Source organism: Rhagoletis pomonella, unplaced genomic scaffold (assembly GCF_013731165.1).
Source record: "Rhagoletis pomonella isolate Grant_MI unplaced genomic scaffold, Rhpom_1.0 Rhpom_scaffold_00887, whole genome shotgun sequence".
Classification (NCBI taxonomy): Eukaryota; Metazoa; Arthropoda; class Insecta; order Diptera; family Tephritidae; genus Rhagoletis; species Rhagoletis pomonella.
Window position 1 is genome coordinate 26,741 of NW_023459440.1, and position 21,179 is coordinate 47,919.

The following is a 21,179-nucleotide window of genomic DNA, read 5'->3' on the forward strand; positions in this document are numbered from 1 at the left end:
TTTTTTTAGGAGCGCTTTTCGTTTTGTATCCATATTTGGTCCCACGACTGGCGGAAAAAGAGGGTTGTCCGTCCAGGCAGAGGTGCGCTGTAATTGGGTAGGGTCAAATGGCTCCGACTAGAACAACTGGGATTTATAAGAAGCCGTGTCTCGCTAATCGTCAGTAAGGGTCACATGCAACCTTGATCCGGACTTTAAAGTAGAAAGCAAGAGGATTTGGGGGGTACGGATTTCAGTGAGGTGAATTCGGTAAGAAACTTTTAACAAAAAAAAGAAATGTCCCTTCAATAGAATTCAACAAAAACGTAAAATCTTAATTATTACAATTGAGCTCTTGAGTTGTGATTAACGGTGTGGCAATCCCGGTACAAATTCTTAGTTCAAATTCATCGTCGAGTACATATGTATATAGCTACATTTATGTACCTACCTAGGGAAAAATTCTGGGACACCTTGTTGAACATTTTAAGTATGCAAGTTCACACAAGTTTGCATCTACATTAGTTTGTGCTTTATGTGTCAACCAACTTTTGGAAATCTGGGGCTCATCTTTCCGTTAGATTAGAAAATTTTTCCTAGAGCACCTTTTATGAACAAATGAGTTTTGCTTTGCAGCTTAAAAACAATTTTTCCATACAAATAAAGCGCACACTAATGTACTATACATATGTACATGCAAGCATTTGTATTTGTGTTTACTTATGTACATATGTACATATGCGGGCAGGTTCTGCAACTCACTTCCGAATGAATTTCATCCAAAGTCACATTGAATTCAAATTGAATGGGGTTGAAATTCACTCGGAAGTGCCTTATAGAGGACCTTTTGTCGAACTTACCGTCGGGGTTATTCGTGCCGTGAGTGCCAATGCCGTCGTCCGACGCACCTGAAGTGGGCGACGCCAGGCCAGTTGTGCCGTTGCCATTACCACCACCAGCAATGCCGCCGTTAGTTAAGCTTAATCCCAGTTGATCGGCAATTTCCGCATGGTCGCCCTGATGAACGTAGTCGAATATGCTACTTCCTGTCATTTCCACCTGAGACAGACCCAAGTAAATAGAGACCGTTTCCGATATGTATAAAAATCGACCATCTGCAGCAACGGCTAATGCGAATCCATCGAGGGACTGGAAGGAAGGCAAAACAATATACATACATACATACACGTTGGTCCAGACTTATTACTATTTCAACATAATATAATAATTCTGTTTTCCTTAATTTTTAGCTAATATCTAATCTCACCATTGCTGATGCACAAAATTTGACATTGCAGAATAAAATGTAAACAAAAATGACAATCCATGGACCACTTCGAATGAAGAAAATCAAAATTGCAACCCTGCTCCTGTTACCTATTCAACGTGCCTTTCAACCTGGTGAAAACGAAATGTGTGGTTTCCTCCACAGCCCATAAAACCTACAGTCCGCCTCTACAGAAAGACCCATCTAATTTAAATGGTATGTTAACTTGCAGCGTGCTGTCAGGTAGCCAGTAAGAATTTTAAGTTCAAGGAGTCTTTCGGAATTCCTCCTGGTAGGAGCTATGAATCTCTTTGATTGTCTTATTCGCTTTGACTTCCGCCAGTGGGCAGCAATCTGAGATTATTCCCAGCTAGCTCCTAGGTAGTTCTGCAGTGTATCCTTTAGATGTACCACTGAATTGCTCGGGATCATGCAAGCGATTTTGGTCTCCACGTTTTGCGAGTCAGTCAGCCCTGTTGTTGCCTTCGAACCCTTCAAACCCTCCATGTCCCGGAACTCACCACAGCGTTACGCTATTGTGGGCTCCCAGGAGGTTCAAGAGTTCACAAGCCTTGATGCCGTTTTAAGCGATTCTCATTTGCCGTCTACGATGACATTCGCGACCACAGACTTCAATTGCGAAGAGCTGCGCCTGGAATATGGTTGGGTACAAGCCCATTGACATACTCTTCTGAAATCTTGGTCCAAGTATGCCATAAAGTATGTGTATCGGCAATAATAACGTTTGTACTTAAAAATGAGGTATATTTATATGTTTGCGGCCCCCGTTATACGAACGCACCGGTGAAATATTCATTGAAAAAACGTTGCTAAAATGTTTGGAGATACATATTTTTTATTTTTCGCAAACAACTAGTACTCATTGCGACGGAACCTAACAAAATCCAATCAAGGCTACCAACCTACCAAATGAAAAAAAAACCTACCAGTTTTGGTAGCAAAAGCCCATGTGTGGCAACACTGGCGCCCTGTCTCAAACCATTCATAGAGCATAGAGGGAAGACAACCTACTGCCGTCCCTAAATTGGACGCAAAGCGTTGCGTTTTCCAGTGCCAACGAGTGTCACCGCGCTCTACACCCAAATAAACGCGTCGTAATTTTTTGCGTTTTCATGTTTCCTCTTTCACTTTTTGTCCCATCTCTTTCTTTCCGTCCTCTGAAACCAACTTCAACACGTAACGCCCTCTCAAAAGTGAAAATTCCATTTGCTCGACGCTAGCGCCGCTTTATTAGGTGCATTTTTTTTTGTAAACGAGTGACAAAAGAACGCTCAACTCGGGTAAAATTCCCTTTTAGCTACTTAAGCAACCCTGTTGGCATCTGGCAAGAAGCATGTGATTAATTAACGGAATTTAGATACCAAAACCAATGGAAATGAGTAATTATGCGAGGAAATAGCGTAAAATATAGATTTGTTTGCAATATATAAATCATGAAGGAAACAGGGCCTGAAACCCAGGGATGTCATCGCAGCACTTTGCAGCTTAGAAAAAGTACCTAACGAGGTTGGTCTAGCAGTGAACGAAAACAAGACAAAGTACATCCTGCCAACACATAAAATGTCTTCGCGTATTGGGGCACATGTCACAGTTGGCAGTCATAACTTTGAGGTAGTGAAGGACTTTGTTTACTTAGGATCCCGCAAAATCATCACCAATAATGTCAGTCTGAAAATAAAGTGAAGAATACTGTGAAGTGAAGGTGTTACTTTGGGCTCGGTGGGCAATTGAAAAGCACGACGAACAAAAATCACGCTCTACAAATCTCTCATCATGCCCGTTCTTTTATATGCCGCACGAACATGGACGATGTCTAACAAAGGTGAGAAGGCTTTGGGTGCCTTCGAGAGAACTATACTACACAAGATCTATGGCCCAGTTGGCGTGGGCGACGCGTCTCGAAGAAGATGGAATGACGAACTCTACGAGCTTTTTAACGACATGGACATAGTTAAGCGCATAAAAATACGATTGCGCTGACTTGGACATGTTGTACGTATGGATGACGACGCTCCGATGAAAAGATCCTTCGACTCCCATGGGTGGACAACGAAAGCAAGGGCGCCCACGAATGCAATGGAAGGATCTGTCCGCACCTGAGATGAACAGCTGGCGCAGATCTGAAAATGAGAGAGGCGACTGGGGAAGTTTTTTGTTCTCGGCCCAAACCGACATACGGTTGTAGTGCCAAATAAGAAGAAGAAGATAAGGTAAAGTAAATACAGAATTAAAATACCCTTAAAGAAAGTGCACTATATGTCGAATCTAGTTATGGGATTATAAATTACATGCCCAAGATTAAATACTTTCGAAAATATCGTCGGTGATACTGCAAAACGGTCTATGTCTATTAGCATCCTTGACACTTAGATGGTCTCTTACGTGCACCGGAATGCATCTGTAAATCATTACACCCTAATAAACGAATGACAAAACTGTCTACCTTTGGCTGATGAAGCGATCAGATACAGATAACAGATCCATTAACCACCAGAGGTCATAAGTGACATAGAACGTTTTGAAGCATCACCTACGACATATTAACTAACACCCCTATTCATAAAAAATAAAATTTGTTTCATAAATCGAAAATTTATCTTGAAAATCTCACTTCATAAAGCTTTTCAAACCTATTTTATTTTTTAAGGTGCCGGGCTTGGCATATGAGCAGATCAGCTGATTTTTTTTTTCAAATTATTTGGTCTCTAAAGTGTCAAATATGTATAGTTTTTTTTTATTTTTTCTTAAAATCGTCAAAAAGTATTTGCATGTAAAACATTTTTTCATAAAAAGAAGAGATTGAAAACCATCTTTTGGAACGTTGGGTAAGCAAAGAAACACATGCAAACAGATTTAGCAAGAAAGCAAGTTGCCCCAATTTAATTTAATTTTTTTTTTTAAATTTTCGTTTACATTTAACATGGCCTACTATGACATTAAAAAAAAAAACTTTATATTTTTTGACACTTTAGACACCAGAAGCAACAACAAAATAGAAGTAAATGTTGTTTTTGCTCTAATGCTACTACCTGTTTAATATGGCTTCACGCCGGCGGATATTTGCTAGGTTTGTTAATAACAAAAAATAAAATTTATGTATTTATGTGTGTATATTAGCGTGGGCCGAAAACCCCGCTTTTTTAGAATTTTGATTGGTAATAGCAAAATTATGGTTCAGTATGCTCTAAAAACAATCTGTGTGAAAGATGACAATTTTTGGTCAAGGCTCGCCCAAGTCCATTAAAGTTCAATGTGCTCAAAAAAAAAAAATTAATAAATACATTAATTAATACTTTTTTTTTTTAATAAAATTGCAAGTATCTTCGAAAGTATTAGTTCTACATAATTGCGTATATGGACCTTTTTTGTAGATAATCGAAGTGAGCTAAGAACAAATTTTTTGTATCACTTGAACTTTGATGGACTTGGGCGAGCCTAAGATATTGACCAAAAGTTGCCATCTTTCACACAGATTACCAATCAAAATTCTAAAAAAGCGGGTTTTCGTCGCAAGCGTGTAAATGTGTTAGAATTTTTGCCTAAAGTGCTCAGCAATGTCTTGTAGCGAAAGTATGTTCAAGATCGTGTTAATTAAAACGCTTTTGAAAAACGTCGTGTGCAATATGGTTATATGTTATTGATTTGTAATACTACTGACCTGTAAAATGTGAGTGCCTTGATGTTGCTCGAATAAATCCACGGCGGGACTACGTCGAATTGCAGCGCCTGCGAAAAAGAGTTTGTAACAAAATTAATTGTGAGTATTTTTTGGTCCATTACATCACAACTTTTACTTCATTGCGAAATAGTAGTTCCCTATTTAAAAATAAGCTACACGAAATCAATAAGAAATCTATATGGATATATGGATTTTCTTCAAGAAGACATTATTTTCGTATTAAGAAGGAGAACCCTATTGAGGAGTAAAATCAACAGCCGCTATCGATTCGCCAACAGTTAGCGAGTGGCGAAACGAACGGAACACAACAAACATAACAAGTAGAGAAGTGGCAAATCGAAGGTGGAAAATAAGAAATTCCCTTGCTCGGTTTAGGTTACCTACCTACATATTTAATTGAATGCTAAAAAATAAAAATAAGTCTTCGCTGCCACTGGTAGCTTCCAGCTCTCTACCTATTTGGCTGTGAAGGTCGTCGCCATACGGGCACTATGCTATGGAGTAGAAAAAGTACTGCTGGTAAATTCAAATACATAATTCTCTAAAACAATTAGGAAGATATTCGTTTAAGCAATTAAAAAGAAAATGTGTGTGTTATGTAATGTTTTCTAGTAAAAAATTTAACTAAAAATTTTCCTCCTTGTTTTTAAAAGATATCTTATGGTTCTTATTTCTTCGCCTACGAGCTTTTCATAGAAAAATCTTTAATTTTTTTTTTTTTTAGCCATATTAGGTCTTAAACTTACTTTTCAATTTGCTACTGCTCGACTGTTCACGGCTCCATGGTGGATCACCCTGCCCAGAGAAATCTCTTAGTTTGAGATAACTTATTGTCAGTCTTATAATGGAAGCCTTATCCAACTGGCTAGTGATAGCCGCAGGTAGAGGGAGCATTTTCGCCAGCTCGTAGAATTCATAATTTTCCTTTCCCCGCCGTGATCTCGCTGCATCCCGAGATTTTTCCTTTCGAAGCTCGAGAATTCTGTAAAGACATACATCAAATATTTGTACTAAAAGAGCTTTTGGAAATGTACTTTATATACACACATATGTTTGTACATTTCTGGAAAATACATACACAAGTATGTATGTACATATATAAATCTGTAAGTTATTATTTGCTATTTCTATATTCTATATTTTCTATGTACAACCCTAAAGTTATAAAAAAAACAATAGTTTTTAATATTATTTTGTTACCCGTAGATACAAACAAATATCGTCGATAGTACACTGCTACTCAGCAGCATAAGTTCAACATGATTTTAACTGTTGGGAGTATCTATCTAGTAAAGATTAACAGCAACATGTTTTTATACATACATACATTCAGCGTTAAAGTCGGTTAAATTCGCAAACAAACAATCGCAAAAACAATCACGAAATGGGAAGAACATATAATTGAATTGCTCAAAATAATAGGATCTGTGCATTAATTTCATTGCAGTCCTTTTTTAAACTAATAAATAAATAATCCTCCTGCGTGTAGTACTTGATTGGGCGAGTTGAGCGGCAGTAATTGGCGATGGAGTCTCCCTCCCAGCACAAATCTAACACCGAATTTTTACGTGGCAGCTTCAGTAGACGTCGCAAAGTCCGAAGCAGTTTTTTCACTTGCCAGGTCCATTGCATTGTTTTTTTTTTTTTTTCAGGGTGTACATTAATTATCATACTAGGGATGCAAGTCAAAAAAATGCATCGATTCATATCGATATATCGTATAAAAACATCAATATTTTCGATGCATCGAATGAAAATAGCAACAGTTTCTTTCAATTAAAAATATTATACAACATGAAAGTGAAACAATCGGAGCTTCGATAAATGTTTAGGTATTAACTCACAGTGAAATGTATTCATTGATTTAAATAGTTACAAATCCCAGTTTTTTTTTTGAGAAGCTTTCGAAAAAAGTTTCCGGAAGGTACTGAAGTACATATTTACATCACTTTATAAACTAGCAATTAATTAGTGCAAATAACTGCACATTTAGAATAGTTACTAGAGCAAAGAGCTTGGAAGCATACAAAATAATTTTAATTTGTACAGTGCACATTGCACACAAAAGTCGATGCATCGAAAAAAATACACCGATATATCGATATATATTGGAAGGTCCAACACATCGGTTTTATTCGATAGATCGAATATCAGACATCGATGTTTCCGATGCATTGATATTTTTTCTGCATCCCTATATCATACTACATATCGTCACTACCATGTCAGTCTACCGAATGCTGATTCAATTAAGCTGCCTTTACATGAGGCGATTTGCCAGGCGATTCAACATTGCTCTGGAAAAATCGCTTGCCTCAAAGTAGACAGTAAGTCAACTTTTGCAGGCGATTATCGCCTGTCAAAAAATCGAGTCATGTAAAGGCAGCTTAACGATACATTGCGCTTGCGTTTAGAATGATAAGTAAGGCCCCTATTATGATTTGCATTCGATTTTCGACTGTGGTCGAAAGTGCTGAGCGAACGAATTTGCATTTGGTATTATGGCACTCATTCGATGAAGAATAGCGCTATTGTGAATTTCGCTCGTTTAGGTTGTTCACAATAGTATATTTTTCACCGCTGAGAAGCTTTGTTTACAAATCGAGCAAACTAAATAGTGTGCTTATACATATTTATGTAAATTTGTTCTAATTAAAATGAAGTAAAAAAGAAAGCAAGTTTATAAAAACGTGGTAAAATGAGTATAACGAGTTCTGGTTCAACGATTCGTCAGAGGATGAGAGCTTAGTAAACTGGCCAGGAGTAGCAAATGTTTAAGAGAGTTTAAGTTTATTAGTCTTTCGAATATATTTTGATATAAAATATATTTAAGAAATTTGTCTACAGATTCATTAAAAAGTTCCGACCATCTAAAGAGGCGTTTGTGAGCCAAATCTATTTAAAATAAACTATCAACAGCGCTACGATTTTGTTCTCAGAGATCGTGCCAACAGAGTATTGGGATTTTCTTTCACAAGTAAAACCAGCCTTTCGAGCTTGTGTTTAGTATTCAAGATGTTAGAACTGCATGAAATTAATAAAAATTGTTTAAAATTAATGTCTAGCCGCCAAAATGTAAGAAAACATATACAAAATCATACATTTTTCACAATTTTCTAACACTTCGCTATACCATCGAAAGCAAAATTCTGTTCGACAGAAAATTCGATACTCAACGAAAATTTCGACACGCTTGCATAGCTCATAATACGAATTTCACTTTCGATCTTCGATCTTCGATAGCCAGCGAAGATCGAAAATCGAATGCAGCTCATAATAAGGGCCTAAGTTGGCAAACCGTCAAATTTCTAGTCTTCTTAGAAGCAGAGGATACTGACTTTAACAAAGTGTCGACTCTCACACTTTTTCCTAATGACAACAACAGTTTTTTTGCTCTCCTGAAAAATATGCGAAGATATGTCTTAAATACATATAACAGAGTCTAAGGAGATACGACAGAGCCCAAGGATTATCGACAGCGGCAATAAATAAGAAACATCGATACTATCGATTATACTCCATCCATCTCTATTGTCGGCTTGATAAAGATTTGTAGTGGAGTTAGGACTGAATGAATGAACAAAAAAGTTAGGTAGGTAGGTAGGTGTTCAGGTGTGAAAATACATGCATATATTGAGATTATGTCAATGCCATTCAACTCAAAAATATAAATAATTGCTGGCAATTTGTTTCGTTAGTGCGGTGCATTGTCATGCGAATGCAACGCTGCAAACATAGAGTATGAACATATGAATGTATTTATGCTTGTATATCTATGTATTTGTTATCAAGGCATGTCTTTGCACATACAGACATACATACATATACTATAAGCACTAGTTAGTTATAAATATGTTCCCATTCGACAAAGTGATGAAGTCTTTCCCACCAATTGTGTGGCCCGGCCCATTCGTCAAGTGCAACAATTGAAGAAAAATTGGCCGGCTCTCTTGTTGGCTTACAAACATACAGATATACATACATACATACATACTTTTAACTCATGTGTACATCATGGAATGTTGGCGTTTAATCTGCAGAGAAATGTCGTTGGAACAGCCATTCTGCACATACATACATACATATTTATGTTTGCACATACATATAAACGAACAAACGTGAGCAATATTTTAGCGCTGCATTCATCAATCACAAGGCATTCTCATTCATAAAAGCATCCATCGAAAAACTCAGATGCTTCTTGTATTATACATAAACATACATACATATGTACATATACACATATTGTAAGTATGAGTAAACACATTTATTGTACATATGTAAATATTTACACATTTTCACCACGGCTCACAGTTATGAACAAGCAACTAGTTACAAGTAAATCATCTACATATCAGCGGCTTTCAGTGTTTCTTTCACGCCCCCCTTTTTTCTCTTTGTGTTTGCGGCAAATTTTGGTGATGCTTACGGCCCGGTTATGCATACATAGATACTTGCACTGCTATACTGTTTTGACGTAAAAATCAAAACCCAACAGAATTCTACATGTTAAGTGCTATGCGTTGGGTAACCGCTTACACTTAAAGCCCCTTTAACAGATTCTTATGTGATAACTCTCATGCAAAGCTAAGTGTATGCATAACTGGGCTATTAGCGTCGGTTTCTTTGGTAAAGCAATGTTATAGGTACTATTTACATAGGTACACACAATAAGTACTACAAATGTTTTTTTTTTTGTTTTATATTTATACACACATACATACATACATTAAAACACATGTATGTAAATGCCGGCATCTCGCAATGGTCATCAACATGTAAGACTAACATTTATACACTTTTAGATTCAAGAAGTTGGTAAGTATGCATACATCCAAATACATATGTAGATATGTATGTATGTACGTACATACACTTCCACTCAGAAAAATAGGGCTCAAGATGATTTTCAACTTTAACTGTTTGGTGCAGATGGCCCGCATATACAAACGACACGAAAAACAACCACAGAAAAACAACAAAATTTAATTGCACCTTTACAAAAACAAGATCTAACAGTTAAAGTTCTAAATCACGTTGAACCTTTTCTGCTGAGTGGCAGTGCACTTCACACGTATGTATCTACATACATATATTTCTGTACATACATATGTATGTACATACATACATGTATACATAATCAACTACAAAGGCATAGCAACAAAATTAAAATTGCGGTAAGCGTCTTTGCTCTCGTTGATATGATGGTTTCTTATGATTTTAGTAAAAAAAAAAATCTACTTTTTTTATTTTCAGTTTTTCTTTGTCTTGGTTTTGCCGAAAGCTTGTTAAAATACATTTTTAACTGGGATGGCATTTAAACCTTTCTGACTGTCTGACTTAACAGCAGATGTGTATCTTAAAGCATAAAAATATTTTTAAGCAATTAAACGTATTAAGGCAACGAAGCACAAATGGACAAATTCGAATGAATCTGATTTTGTCCATGTGTCTGGCACGGGCCAATTGCCTGAATACTTAGTAGGTAGGTATTCGTTTTTATTATAACTCAACTGGAGGTATTGCGAACACGTGTTAATATAATTAAACGTATACAAATGTTAATAATGTGCGTACATTTCACTCCAAAATTAGCAAATGACAGCACTGCTACCAAATACTTATAATTACACACTAAAAAATCTGTTTGAAAATGCGACTATAAATCAAGTATATTTTTGTTTATTTTTAAATTTTTTTGGTAAATTTACACGATGAATATGTATTTTTTTTCGTTTACATATTTTCGTGTGTAAAAATCCTTTTTGTTAGCGGCTTTACACAATTCTACGGGTGAAATTAAACAGCAGATGTGTATTTTGTAGCTTGTACACACCTTCGTAATGAATTTACGCACACCACAGCAGCTATAATACACTCTAAAAAGTCCGAAATTTAAACAAACTATTCGTTGAATAATCGAGCATGTAATTTCGCGAATAATAAGGTAGGAAATCAGTAACCTACCTTTTAGCTAGGAAATCTACACAATTTGTTTTAGAGTGTAGAGTGAGAACATAGTACACCACTTTGCATATTCTCGTTTCCGTTTGCAAACATTGTTTACTTTTTTAATAACAAAATAAACAACTTATCGATGGAAAATATTAGTGCTTTTTGAATAATTTAGTTAAATAATATATTTTACTTGTGTTTTGAAAGTGAAAACTGACGATGTAGTGCGTTTAGGATCGGGTAATTGCTCTTACAAGTTTTCTGTCAATAACTTTAAAATTGGTACCCCCAATATTGGATGCAATTCTACGATATATTCCAGTGTTAGCACAGTGGTTGAAAATTTATAGCCGCACCATATGTTACAAATTACAAGTTACAAAAAAACAGCAGCGACGGCGGCGTGGCTCGGCGGTGTAAACCTCTAGTAGTATTTATGTACGTATGATACTGAATTATTTAAATTGATACAAATTATTTCTAATAAAACACTGGATCAAAAATTTTAGTTTGGTTTTTGTTTGAATTGCTCGTTACTTGCTCGTTAATTGCTATGGATACGTTTTCGAGTTATTTGCAATTTACCGTTATTCAGCTTAAAGCAAAAATTGGTTCCTTTTAATCACGTACATATATCTTATGAACCAATTTAAAAATCTTAATATAATATACGGCAAATGAAAGCTAATGAAATTCTCCATAAACAATATATACATCACTTTCCGATATGACTGATAGCTTCTGGCAAATTAATTAATCATTCCAGTTTTTTTTTATTTTTAATGAAATAATGAAAAAAATCTAACTTTAACAGAAGAAAATTTAAAAAAATAACAGGTGCTGTGCCAAATTTTTGCATTTGTACTAAAGGTTTGAAATTGAAAGAAAGTTTGGAAGTTGTGACAACTGTCAAGGAGCACTACCAAATGTTGAGCACAAATATATACATATATACTAATCAAAAAACTTAATATTTTGACCAGAAACCCTTGCTATACCATAATTGCTAATATAAAAGATGTATTATTTGCTGGCTCCACAGCTAGGACTGAAGATCTATCGAAGTGCTCCCCAGCAGAATAAAGTTTATTTAAATATTGTCCTACTACATCGCCGGATGTGGAAAGGAGTCTTTCTAATTATTCAACAATTTTAATTGTCAAGAGGTCGTTTTCGATTGATAATTTAAAAAAGCATCTTTTGTAAATTAAATGTTGCTCGCACCATGGATCGAACCCAGGCCTTAGGGAGTGGTAGCACGCACTTCTAGCCAATCAGTCACAGCGGTTGTGATTCCTACGAATCAAAAATATATATTCTCAAAACTAGAGAGAGAGAGAGTATGACATGAAGCTCATGAAGTTTCTCCTTTCCCTCAAGAGGGAAGATGCTAGACTACTGGTGGGTGCTCTAACCGGACATTGCTTGGGCCTATAAACTGGCTCGATAACATATGTATGTATGTATGAGACTCAGAATGCAGGAGCAGGCAGTTCTGTTTCTATTCACTACAAAAATTACCAGTTTGCATAAACTAGCTTACCCGTGCGAATTATTGGCATCCAACGTTTTGGAATAAAATGGAAATAAATTAAGTCAGGTATTTGCCTCAGGAGTTTGTTTTATTGCATTAACTACAGATGAGTAATTTTAACCGAAGTCTTACCGAACTTCTTCGAAAACATTGTTGGAGTTTCAAATACAAACCTTCCGTCTGGTGGGGATTGCACCCGGACAGCCCCTTGGTAGCAACCAACTGTATCAAGCATCTTTGCACACTCAGCTGCAGCCACGCATGTAAATTTGCTTTCATATGTTGAGTTGGAATCAACACCAAATTTCGCTGTGTGCAAACATTTTCTATTTTTCGGTTTAGATTTTAAACCAAATTTTCTATATATGAAACCTAGAAACTAGGATTGAAACATTTTGGTTTGATTTTTAAACCACGAACTATTTGGACTAAAATTTAAACCAGAATATATTAAAAATTGCTTAAAACTATTGACTGGTTTAAAAAGTAGACTATAAAAGATTAAAAAAGGCAGTAGTCCTTGCGCGGTTTAAAAATTAAACCCAAATTTTTGACCGTGTACCCCTTTACCGGGAACTCTATTCTTACTAATTGGAAAGGCATGACTGAAAAATTAATTTATTGTGTGGTAAATCCAACGCAAATTCAGGGAGTTCAAAAATTCGATTGGATATAATTGAGCGCTGCTCACATATCGTTGAACAGAACCTGAACTTAGGTCAATCTTTTCTTCACCAAATAACAGATTGGAAATAAAATGCTCATTCATTTTTGTGAAATCATCATTTTTGGACATAAAATCGCTGCTAAATAAATTTGTGGAGTATTGTTATCCATTCTATCCAATATCCAATATCCAATATCTAATTAGAGTAGCCATTCAGTAAAAATATGATCCTCATTTTTCCGCATATTTTGGCTAAACTTATGAGTTTTGACCTGTCGCCATAAAGGTGATCGTTTAACTGAACTTTCAACGATGTCCGTCCTACTTCCATGTCTAACGACAGAAAACACTTGGACGGAAGTCTCCACCAAACAAAAAGATGTTGCCTACAAAAGGAAAACGATTATTCATTATGTCTCTCAAAGGTCCATTTACCGCGCTTAGTGCTTCTTTGGGCTCCATCGAAATCTCATCCCCAATAATGAGGTCCGAGTCACGGAGAAGTTGTGCATATTACGTGAGCTTCTCTCCTTCCAATAAAAAATTGGAAAAAATATTATAAGAGATATTGTTTGGTAACAGAAAAATTACTTTGAAAAAAATATATAAAGATGTATATAGAGATTAATTTAGAGATTTAATTTTAGATAGTTGGCAACCCTTTTCAAAGTTATTACTTCGGGTTAAGAGTGCATTTAAATGCCTTTCATTCTCTGAACGCAATGCAAATTTTTAGTCGATATCTATATATTTAGTGACTAAAATTTTAAGCAGGTGGCAACCCTATTAAAAAGTTTTTTATTTTTACTCAAAAAAATGGTGGTTCAATCATTCAATTAGATGGAGTATTATGGAAGATATGGCGCTTTATTGGCCGGTACAGTGCTTTCAGCTGTTAAAAATCCTTTTTCTTTAGTAAATAACTAAATTTGAACAACGCGGCTATTTTTCCCCTTCAAAATGAGATATCAGTCATTAAATTTGACAAAATATTAAAGGAGATATCGTTTTGTAACAGAAAAATACCTTTTAGAAATAAGTATATAGATAAGAGGTATGCCTAAGGGCGGAGTGATTTTACCCCTACTGTGAAACGCAGTGTTACCGTTGTGCGACTAATGGGACAATTTGATCCTTTTTAAGTGCCAATACCCTTTGATCCGACTTTTTGAAAATTTTGATTTTTTTACCCATTTCCAAAATTATGTGCGACTTTTGCCTCTTTTCAAAAACTTTTTAGAAAATTTTAACAGAACCATGCTATTAAAAAATATCTCCTCCTGTAAGTACAAAAAAATGCATCAATTAAAACTTTTAGAGGAAATGCAACTCTTCTCCTTGCAGCAACTAGATGTATCTGTATGTTTGGAACCCTGTTTCGTGCAAAGGTTGTCACGCTATTTTCTTTTTAAATTCAACAGATTTATTCTTTTACTAGCAAAGAAAAGCAAAAATAATATGGTTACCCCTTTTTTTGCCACTTTCTGAAAATTCTCAACGGCAACATTGGTGGAACATATCTGCCGATATTCTTCTTTAAGAACTCGAAGATATTGAAATTACTGCAATTTCGGGCAGATATCACCTAGCATAGACATTACAGATTTGTTATCAAACTCAAGAAAATATGACTATGGCGAAATAGCAAAGCGAAGGCAAAACTATCCAATCTGTGGTAAGAAAAAGGGGTTAACACATTGAGTGCCAAGCGATTTTGACGAAAACTTTCACTGCAGCCCAGCAAAGTTTTCTTCAAACACAAAATGAGCCTGAGATTTTTTACCATAAAACAGAAAAAAATCATAATAGTGCCAACAAAGCTGGACCAAAATGTTTTGAGAATATCAAACTACTCTAAAAACATAAAAAAATATATATATTTAGTGTCGCACTAAAGCGACCGAAAGGATCGAATGCGCAAGATTCGTACGCTTTCGGGCGACGTGGAACCGAAGGAAGTATTCAATATGTTAAACGTTCACTTCGACCAATTTTTAACCCTTTACTGCATGAATTATAAAAGAGACAATTTTAAATGTTAAAAACACGTTCCCCCCAATTCTGTGCACTTGACAAATAATCAATCTTGACTATGATGTGCTAATAAGAAAATATTTTTTATTTTACCACTTGCGTGCGTTTTTCGTTCGTTTTTGTTTTTTTTTTTTTGCAGTTGAGTTCTGCGAACACGAATACACTTTTCGACAACGCACCCACTACGGATATTCAAATGTCATCCAACTATAGGCAAACCAATTATGTTTCCTTTATGCTTAGTTAGCTTCTCGGTGCATTCAATTGGTTTGATTAATTTTGTAGAACTCTCGTTGTATTTTGTGAAATGAGTAGTCCACTTGCAAACAGCGTTATGTGATTTTAAAATAGTAAACCATAAATTAAAAAAAACGACTACGACAACAACATCTAAATTGAATATTTTTTTAATACCTGAAAATTTGGATAAATAAGAGCCTAATGAAATTATAACATAACATAACATTGACAGTCTACTCTCCCTGTGCAGAGAAATATGCATCAAAATTTGCCATCATTCATTGTTTAAGATAATAACGATAAAAAATATTTTAAGATCTCAAATATTTAAGATCTTTTTTTGAGATACTAGTCGAGAGATCTAACCTTAATTTAAGCTGAGAAGGTTCTATCACCTTTTGTTTATTTGCTAGAGCTCCTAAAATATTGAAAACAACCGTGATTTTTTGAGGCGTTGACTTTGTTTTTTTTTTCAAAATCTGGAGCTGATGGCAACTTTATGCTTACGAATTCGCAATCAGCACAAAAAAAATTGTTCAAAAACAGCTTTAACATTTGCCGTACCAAAATTTTTTCATATTTTTGTTGTGCTGTGTTAAACATTAAAAGATGAACAAAAATTCAGATTTTTTCTACAGAATTTTTTCTTATGTGGTCTATAACACATTTAGTTATAGTTTTGCAAAATAATTGAATGAATACCATCCATCATGCATGTGCAGTAAACTGCGGATTATTTTGCAACTTTGTCCTATTAAAAAAAAAGAAAGGCTCATTTGGTCATAAAAACGTGCCCTGCGAAAAATTTTTAAAATATCGGATAACGGAAAGGCGTGCCTCAAAGGCCCTAAAGCGGTCAATATATTGGGAAATTTGATATATTTTAATGGCACTTGATAGAGTTTTGACCCACGTTGTCAAAAATAGCTACAGTATTTTAAACCTCCCCTCCCATCTTTTAAAGTTATTCAGTTTTTTCTTTTTGTTGGGAAAAAGCCGTGAGGGAGTTGTGCGCTGCGTTTGAGATCCGCCATGTAAAAACCCATATCAATGAAAAGAACAAAATATCCCCGTTTTTATAAAACGCGAATGCCGCAGGTGTTAGCCGAGGAAGAATCCTTGGCTTTGGGGTCACTTAGGCGGTTAAAGACTCAATCAAGAAGAAGAAGAAGATGTGCTAGATATGTTCACAGATCTGACCTCCCGGAAAGCTGAAACAGATGTTTGGTTAGATGTCTTGCAAACAGGAAATTTTGAGTTAATACACTTTTAAAGAATGTGTGCGACATGTGCCTACTCTATTCCCGCTACTCCGCTTTTGTTCTGCATGCACTTTCCCTCTAGCCTCCCAATACATAAATGTAACATTCGCTCCTCGATCCCTTCGTTTTGAAAATCGAATTAGCTGTACGGGCATAAATACATGCATATGTACATATGTGTATGCAAGTATGTATGCAAGTATGGGTGTCTTAAAACTCTTCTTCAGGTTAACACCTTTTAATAATATTCAATCAAGCACGAAATCAGCTTAGTCTGCGAAAGATATTAGTAAATTAGGCACATACATACATACATACATACATATGTAAGACGAAATCCTTTTATAATTCTTTCTGATTTCTAATTTATAAGGATCATAGATAGACACTAGGCTGGGTCGATTTTGTATGGGAGGGGAAATAAATAAATAATAATAAATAGTAATACTATGTTGTCTTAGGTCTAAGCCAATTGTTATTGGCCACGAAACTTATCTTTAGCCCGCGCAATTGATTCAAAGTTTATGAATTTTGAAAATGAAACTTTGGCTCGTAATATCTATGGAATGCGTTAATTGTTATAAACAGGACGATATATCAAATGAAAAGCTATTAAATTTAGTATCCACGTTCATACTTATATCAGTTGTCAATAAGACTACAAGTTTTTAATATACTAAGATAAATCTTACAATAACAATAATTTTCCCTTATAACTTTCAATTCAAAAATGTAAAAAAGTGAAACGATATTTATTTATTCGGCATAAATGCAGAATACCTATAATTCTCAAATTAAAAAAAAATTATATGGGATTGATAGAGATCATTGAGGTGAGCGGAGCGGTATATATATATATATATTTTTTTTTTTTGGGGGGAAAACAACAACTACAAAAGTTATTAAAGGTCAAAGTTCAAATTACGCATTTTTTAAATCAGCATCAAATCAAAAAACCATCCATGAAAGGTCATGCGATAGAGAATTCACTAATTTTCTTTAATTTGAGGTACTTATGTTATATAGTTATGCCTTGTACAGTTTTCACAAAAATCGAAAATGGGTTTGTAAAAATTCTCTTTTAAATATATTTTTTACATTTATTCGATTTTTGTGAAAACGGTACAAGGCATAACTATATATAGCATAAGTAAATTATTAAAGAGAATTAAATTCTCTATCGAATTGACATCCAAATTTTCAAAATCCTTGAAAGGGTTTTGGAGAAATCCTGATTTAAAAAATTGCCTAATTTGAACTTTGACCTTTAATACCTCTTGTAGTTGTTGTTTCCCCCTAAAAAAAAAAAAATATAGCGTTATATTCAGCTCATGGTCTCTATCGATACTCTTTTTTAATTTTTATTTTTTTATTTTGAGAATTGTACGTATACTGCTTTTGTTGCCAAACGTTTTTATGTTTTCGGATGTTTATATAATATTAAAAGGACCATGGACTTGGTCACGCTGATTTGGTCTGTTTTCAAAATCGTGATGAGCGAAGTCAAGCAAGTATTGTGCAAGATTAGGAATCGTTTGATAAATTAATAGTAGTTTCCAGCACATAAGTACATACATTAACCAAATACAATTAGGATGAGAAACGCCCATTTTAAGTCCATTTTGCAGAAAGAAATTTTTGTAGAAAAAAACTAGAGATCCACCTAAGTTTTTTGATATTACTTTGGTAAATATTCTCGTAATAATAACCAAATTGAAGGCGAGACTTACTCTTACTGATTATGATAATAATATGATGAAAATCGTTCAGATTATGAAAAAAAAAAATATTTAAAAATAACAGAAATGTTGGACAAAATATTCTGGCAACTTCCTATATTTGCAATTTTTGTATTGTATGCATAAACACAAGTAAACTAATTAGTGTTTCTAGAAGTTGTGCCTGTTCAGTGTTGCCATACTCATTTGCATAAACAAAATTTTTCCCCGGTGATGGAAAATAATGGCTTTTCTATTAGAGCTACCGAAATTGTGCCTAAATTTGTGAAGCTTCGCAAACTATAGCTAGATAATATTAAAAAAAAAATGAGAATATGTAATTGGAAGCAGCGACCTAAATACACCCCAGCAATATTAATGATGTTCTTTACATCATTTCACAAAAGAGATAAGTTTCAGATTAACGATAAGCTAAAGGGCTGCCAGAAATGATATTTGACTTTGTCTTTTGCGTTAACCGGGAACTGGTCTTATTCGACTAGTGTGCTGTGTGTCACTTGGCAGTCGATGCGCGAGCTCTTAAAATAAAAATAAAAAGACTAATATTTTGCAGGCTTTTTGTTGACTTTATGATACAATATACAGACTCCATTACCAAGGGATTTGAGAAAAATTCGATTTTCGACCCGCCCTAATAGACATATTTACACACACGCATACATATGTATGTATGGTAAAGACGACTCCCTTTAATTTATCAATTTAGATATTTGTAGGTATGTATGTACATGTTTATTTTGTGTGTGTGTCCTAGAAAAGAGTAACACTACTTTCGCCTGCACATACATACATACACACAAGATCCACATGAATTTGTGAACTGGATGACATTTTCATAAACCCATTAGAGGACATCACTTTTTTTTTTACTAAATTTTCATAAACATTTTGGTTTGCGGTACTGACCCGGGTTCTATGGGTTGTTGTGCTCCGTGCATTCCAGGCCCGCCTTGATGCTGGTTCGGCATTTTGCCATATGGCATAGCACAAAGGTCTTGCGACGGCATCAGCCATGAGTGTGTGAAGGGTCCGGCTGCCACACCAGGCATGCCCAACGAGCTCATGGTCGGCATGTGGTTACCCGGATGGCCAGGCGTAGGCTGTCGCTGGTAGCCAGCATAGTCCATGGCAACGGCTTGGTAGGGCAACATGTCGATTAATTTCTGGTTTTATTGTCTGAATTGCCTTAAAATGTGGCCGCACGAAAGGATGGATGGCAAGTATCCTCTGTGTTTAACTTTTTAGTACAATAATATTAGGTACTTATTTGGTTGCTAGCACTTTGACTCTTTGCCGCTAATAATGGCATTCTCTATGACACTGATACATACATATGTACAGACTTATGTATTTTGCATTCTATGCAAATATTTTGTATTGATAAATTTTTAATTTTTGCTCACTTTTCGACAAAGCTTACTTGATTTTTTCACACTTTTGCACAAAAAAGTTACGCTGGGCACATTTTACAAGAATTTGTGTACCGTATGTTTGTTTGTAGCTGCAATTTGATCATTAACACTTTTTCGCTTTTGGTGTCTGATTGGATTTTATTCATCAATTAAATTGATTTCGTTTATTCACATTATCACAAACACTCGCACTATTCACGGAAGTAATCGATTTGCAAAACCGCTCGAGTTTTCAATTTTCACTGATACCATTTTTTTTGTTTTTTGTTTTTTGTTTTTGTTGAAAGCGTAGCGAGGGAGGCCAGGCCGTTTGTTGCGATGAGGAAACGTGTAAGGGTTTGGCGGCGTCTGGCTTTGGCTGTGGCTGTGGCCTTCCGGTTGGCACTTGCGATTTTGTGTCTGCCGAATTGGGCAAATTCAGATTAGTAATTCCAATGGAATCCTCCGCGTCCGAGTACGGCCCGTACGCGACGTGCGTTCAGATGAATTTGAGCTTTTATTGACCGCGTGCCGAACGGGCTGCAGCAGCAAGTGCACGTCCCAATACGTTGTACGTTTCACGCGTACTTAATGACAACACGTTGCTATGTGCATGTGCGCCTTGTCAATAATGATGGCTGATTGCCGTTGTGGCAGCGCCGACCGAGTCCAGTGAGTTCGGTGAGGCCAGTGCAGGGATGCTCACGCGTGAGCGTTCAGCAGCGAATGTGATCTGGCTAACAATTGTGGCCGACGATTACACGTAGTAGCTGGCGAGTTGCACGTCTACTGGCGGGGTTGGCTATGTACTACCTACTACCACCCGTCACTGCCAACCAACAACTCAATCGCCTCGGTTGTGTGTTGGAAAATCTGCTGTCTGCTTATGGTCGTAGCCCTGATACCGTTGCGAAAGAAAGTGTTGCGGAGTGGCACAGATTAGTTAGTATGCGCGCTGCTGCTGGTCGCTGGTTCAATACCGAAAACGACAAAAGGAAGTGCACGAGAATGAAACGTATCTACGCACTACGTTCGACTTGGCGACTCTATACACACAGTGCGTCCGAAGTTGGCGACGAGTACGTGCAGAATAATTCGACGACGCATTCACGTTCAAAATAAAACCAAAAGGCACGAAAATCTGGCCATGCCTTAGGAGGTTAGGCAAACTATATTCTACATACATACATACACATATGTTCGGGGCTGTGTAGAAGTGTCAAGCGATGGGGGAAGGCACAGTGGCAAAGATATGGAGCGAAGCAGAGCACAGAGCGCACATTTCGGAACGGAGAGAGAGCAGCAGAGTCTTCATTGAAAGCGGCGCACACGGATGGCAGAGCGTAACAATCCCACAATATGAGGGTTAAAATGGGGGAGGGTTAAAATGGAGGTTTCAGTCCCCTGATGC

The 21,179-nt window shown here is 36.0% G+C and overlaps 1 protein-coding gene across 1 annotated transcript in view; it reads right to left on the reverse strand.

Moving 5' to 3' along the window:
- LOC118751657 (protein trachealess-like) overlaps nucleotides 1–20,767 on the reverse strand; it is a 29,761-nt gene extending 8,994 nt beyond the window's left edge. The window contains exons 1-4 of the mRNA XM_036486470.1: nucleotides 19,284–20,767; nucleotides 5,693–5,928; nucleotides 4,926–4,993; nucleotides 742–1,128 (exon numbers count right to left, since the gene is read on the reverse strand). Coding sequence (XP_036342363.1) covers nucleotides 742–1,128; nucleotides 4,926–4,993; nucleotides 5,693–5,928; nucleotides 19,284–19,528 — 936 coding nt within the window. The 5' untranslated portion in view covers nucleotides 19,529–20,767. The remainder of the gene's footprint in view (nucleotides 1–741; nucleotides 1,129–4,925; nucleotides 4,994–5,692; nucleotides 5,929–19,283) is intronic.
- Between the last annotated feature and the right edge of the window lie 412 nt (nucleotides 20,768–21,179).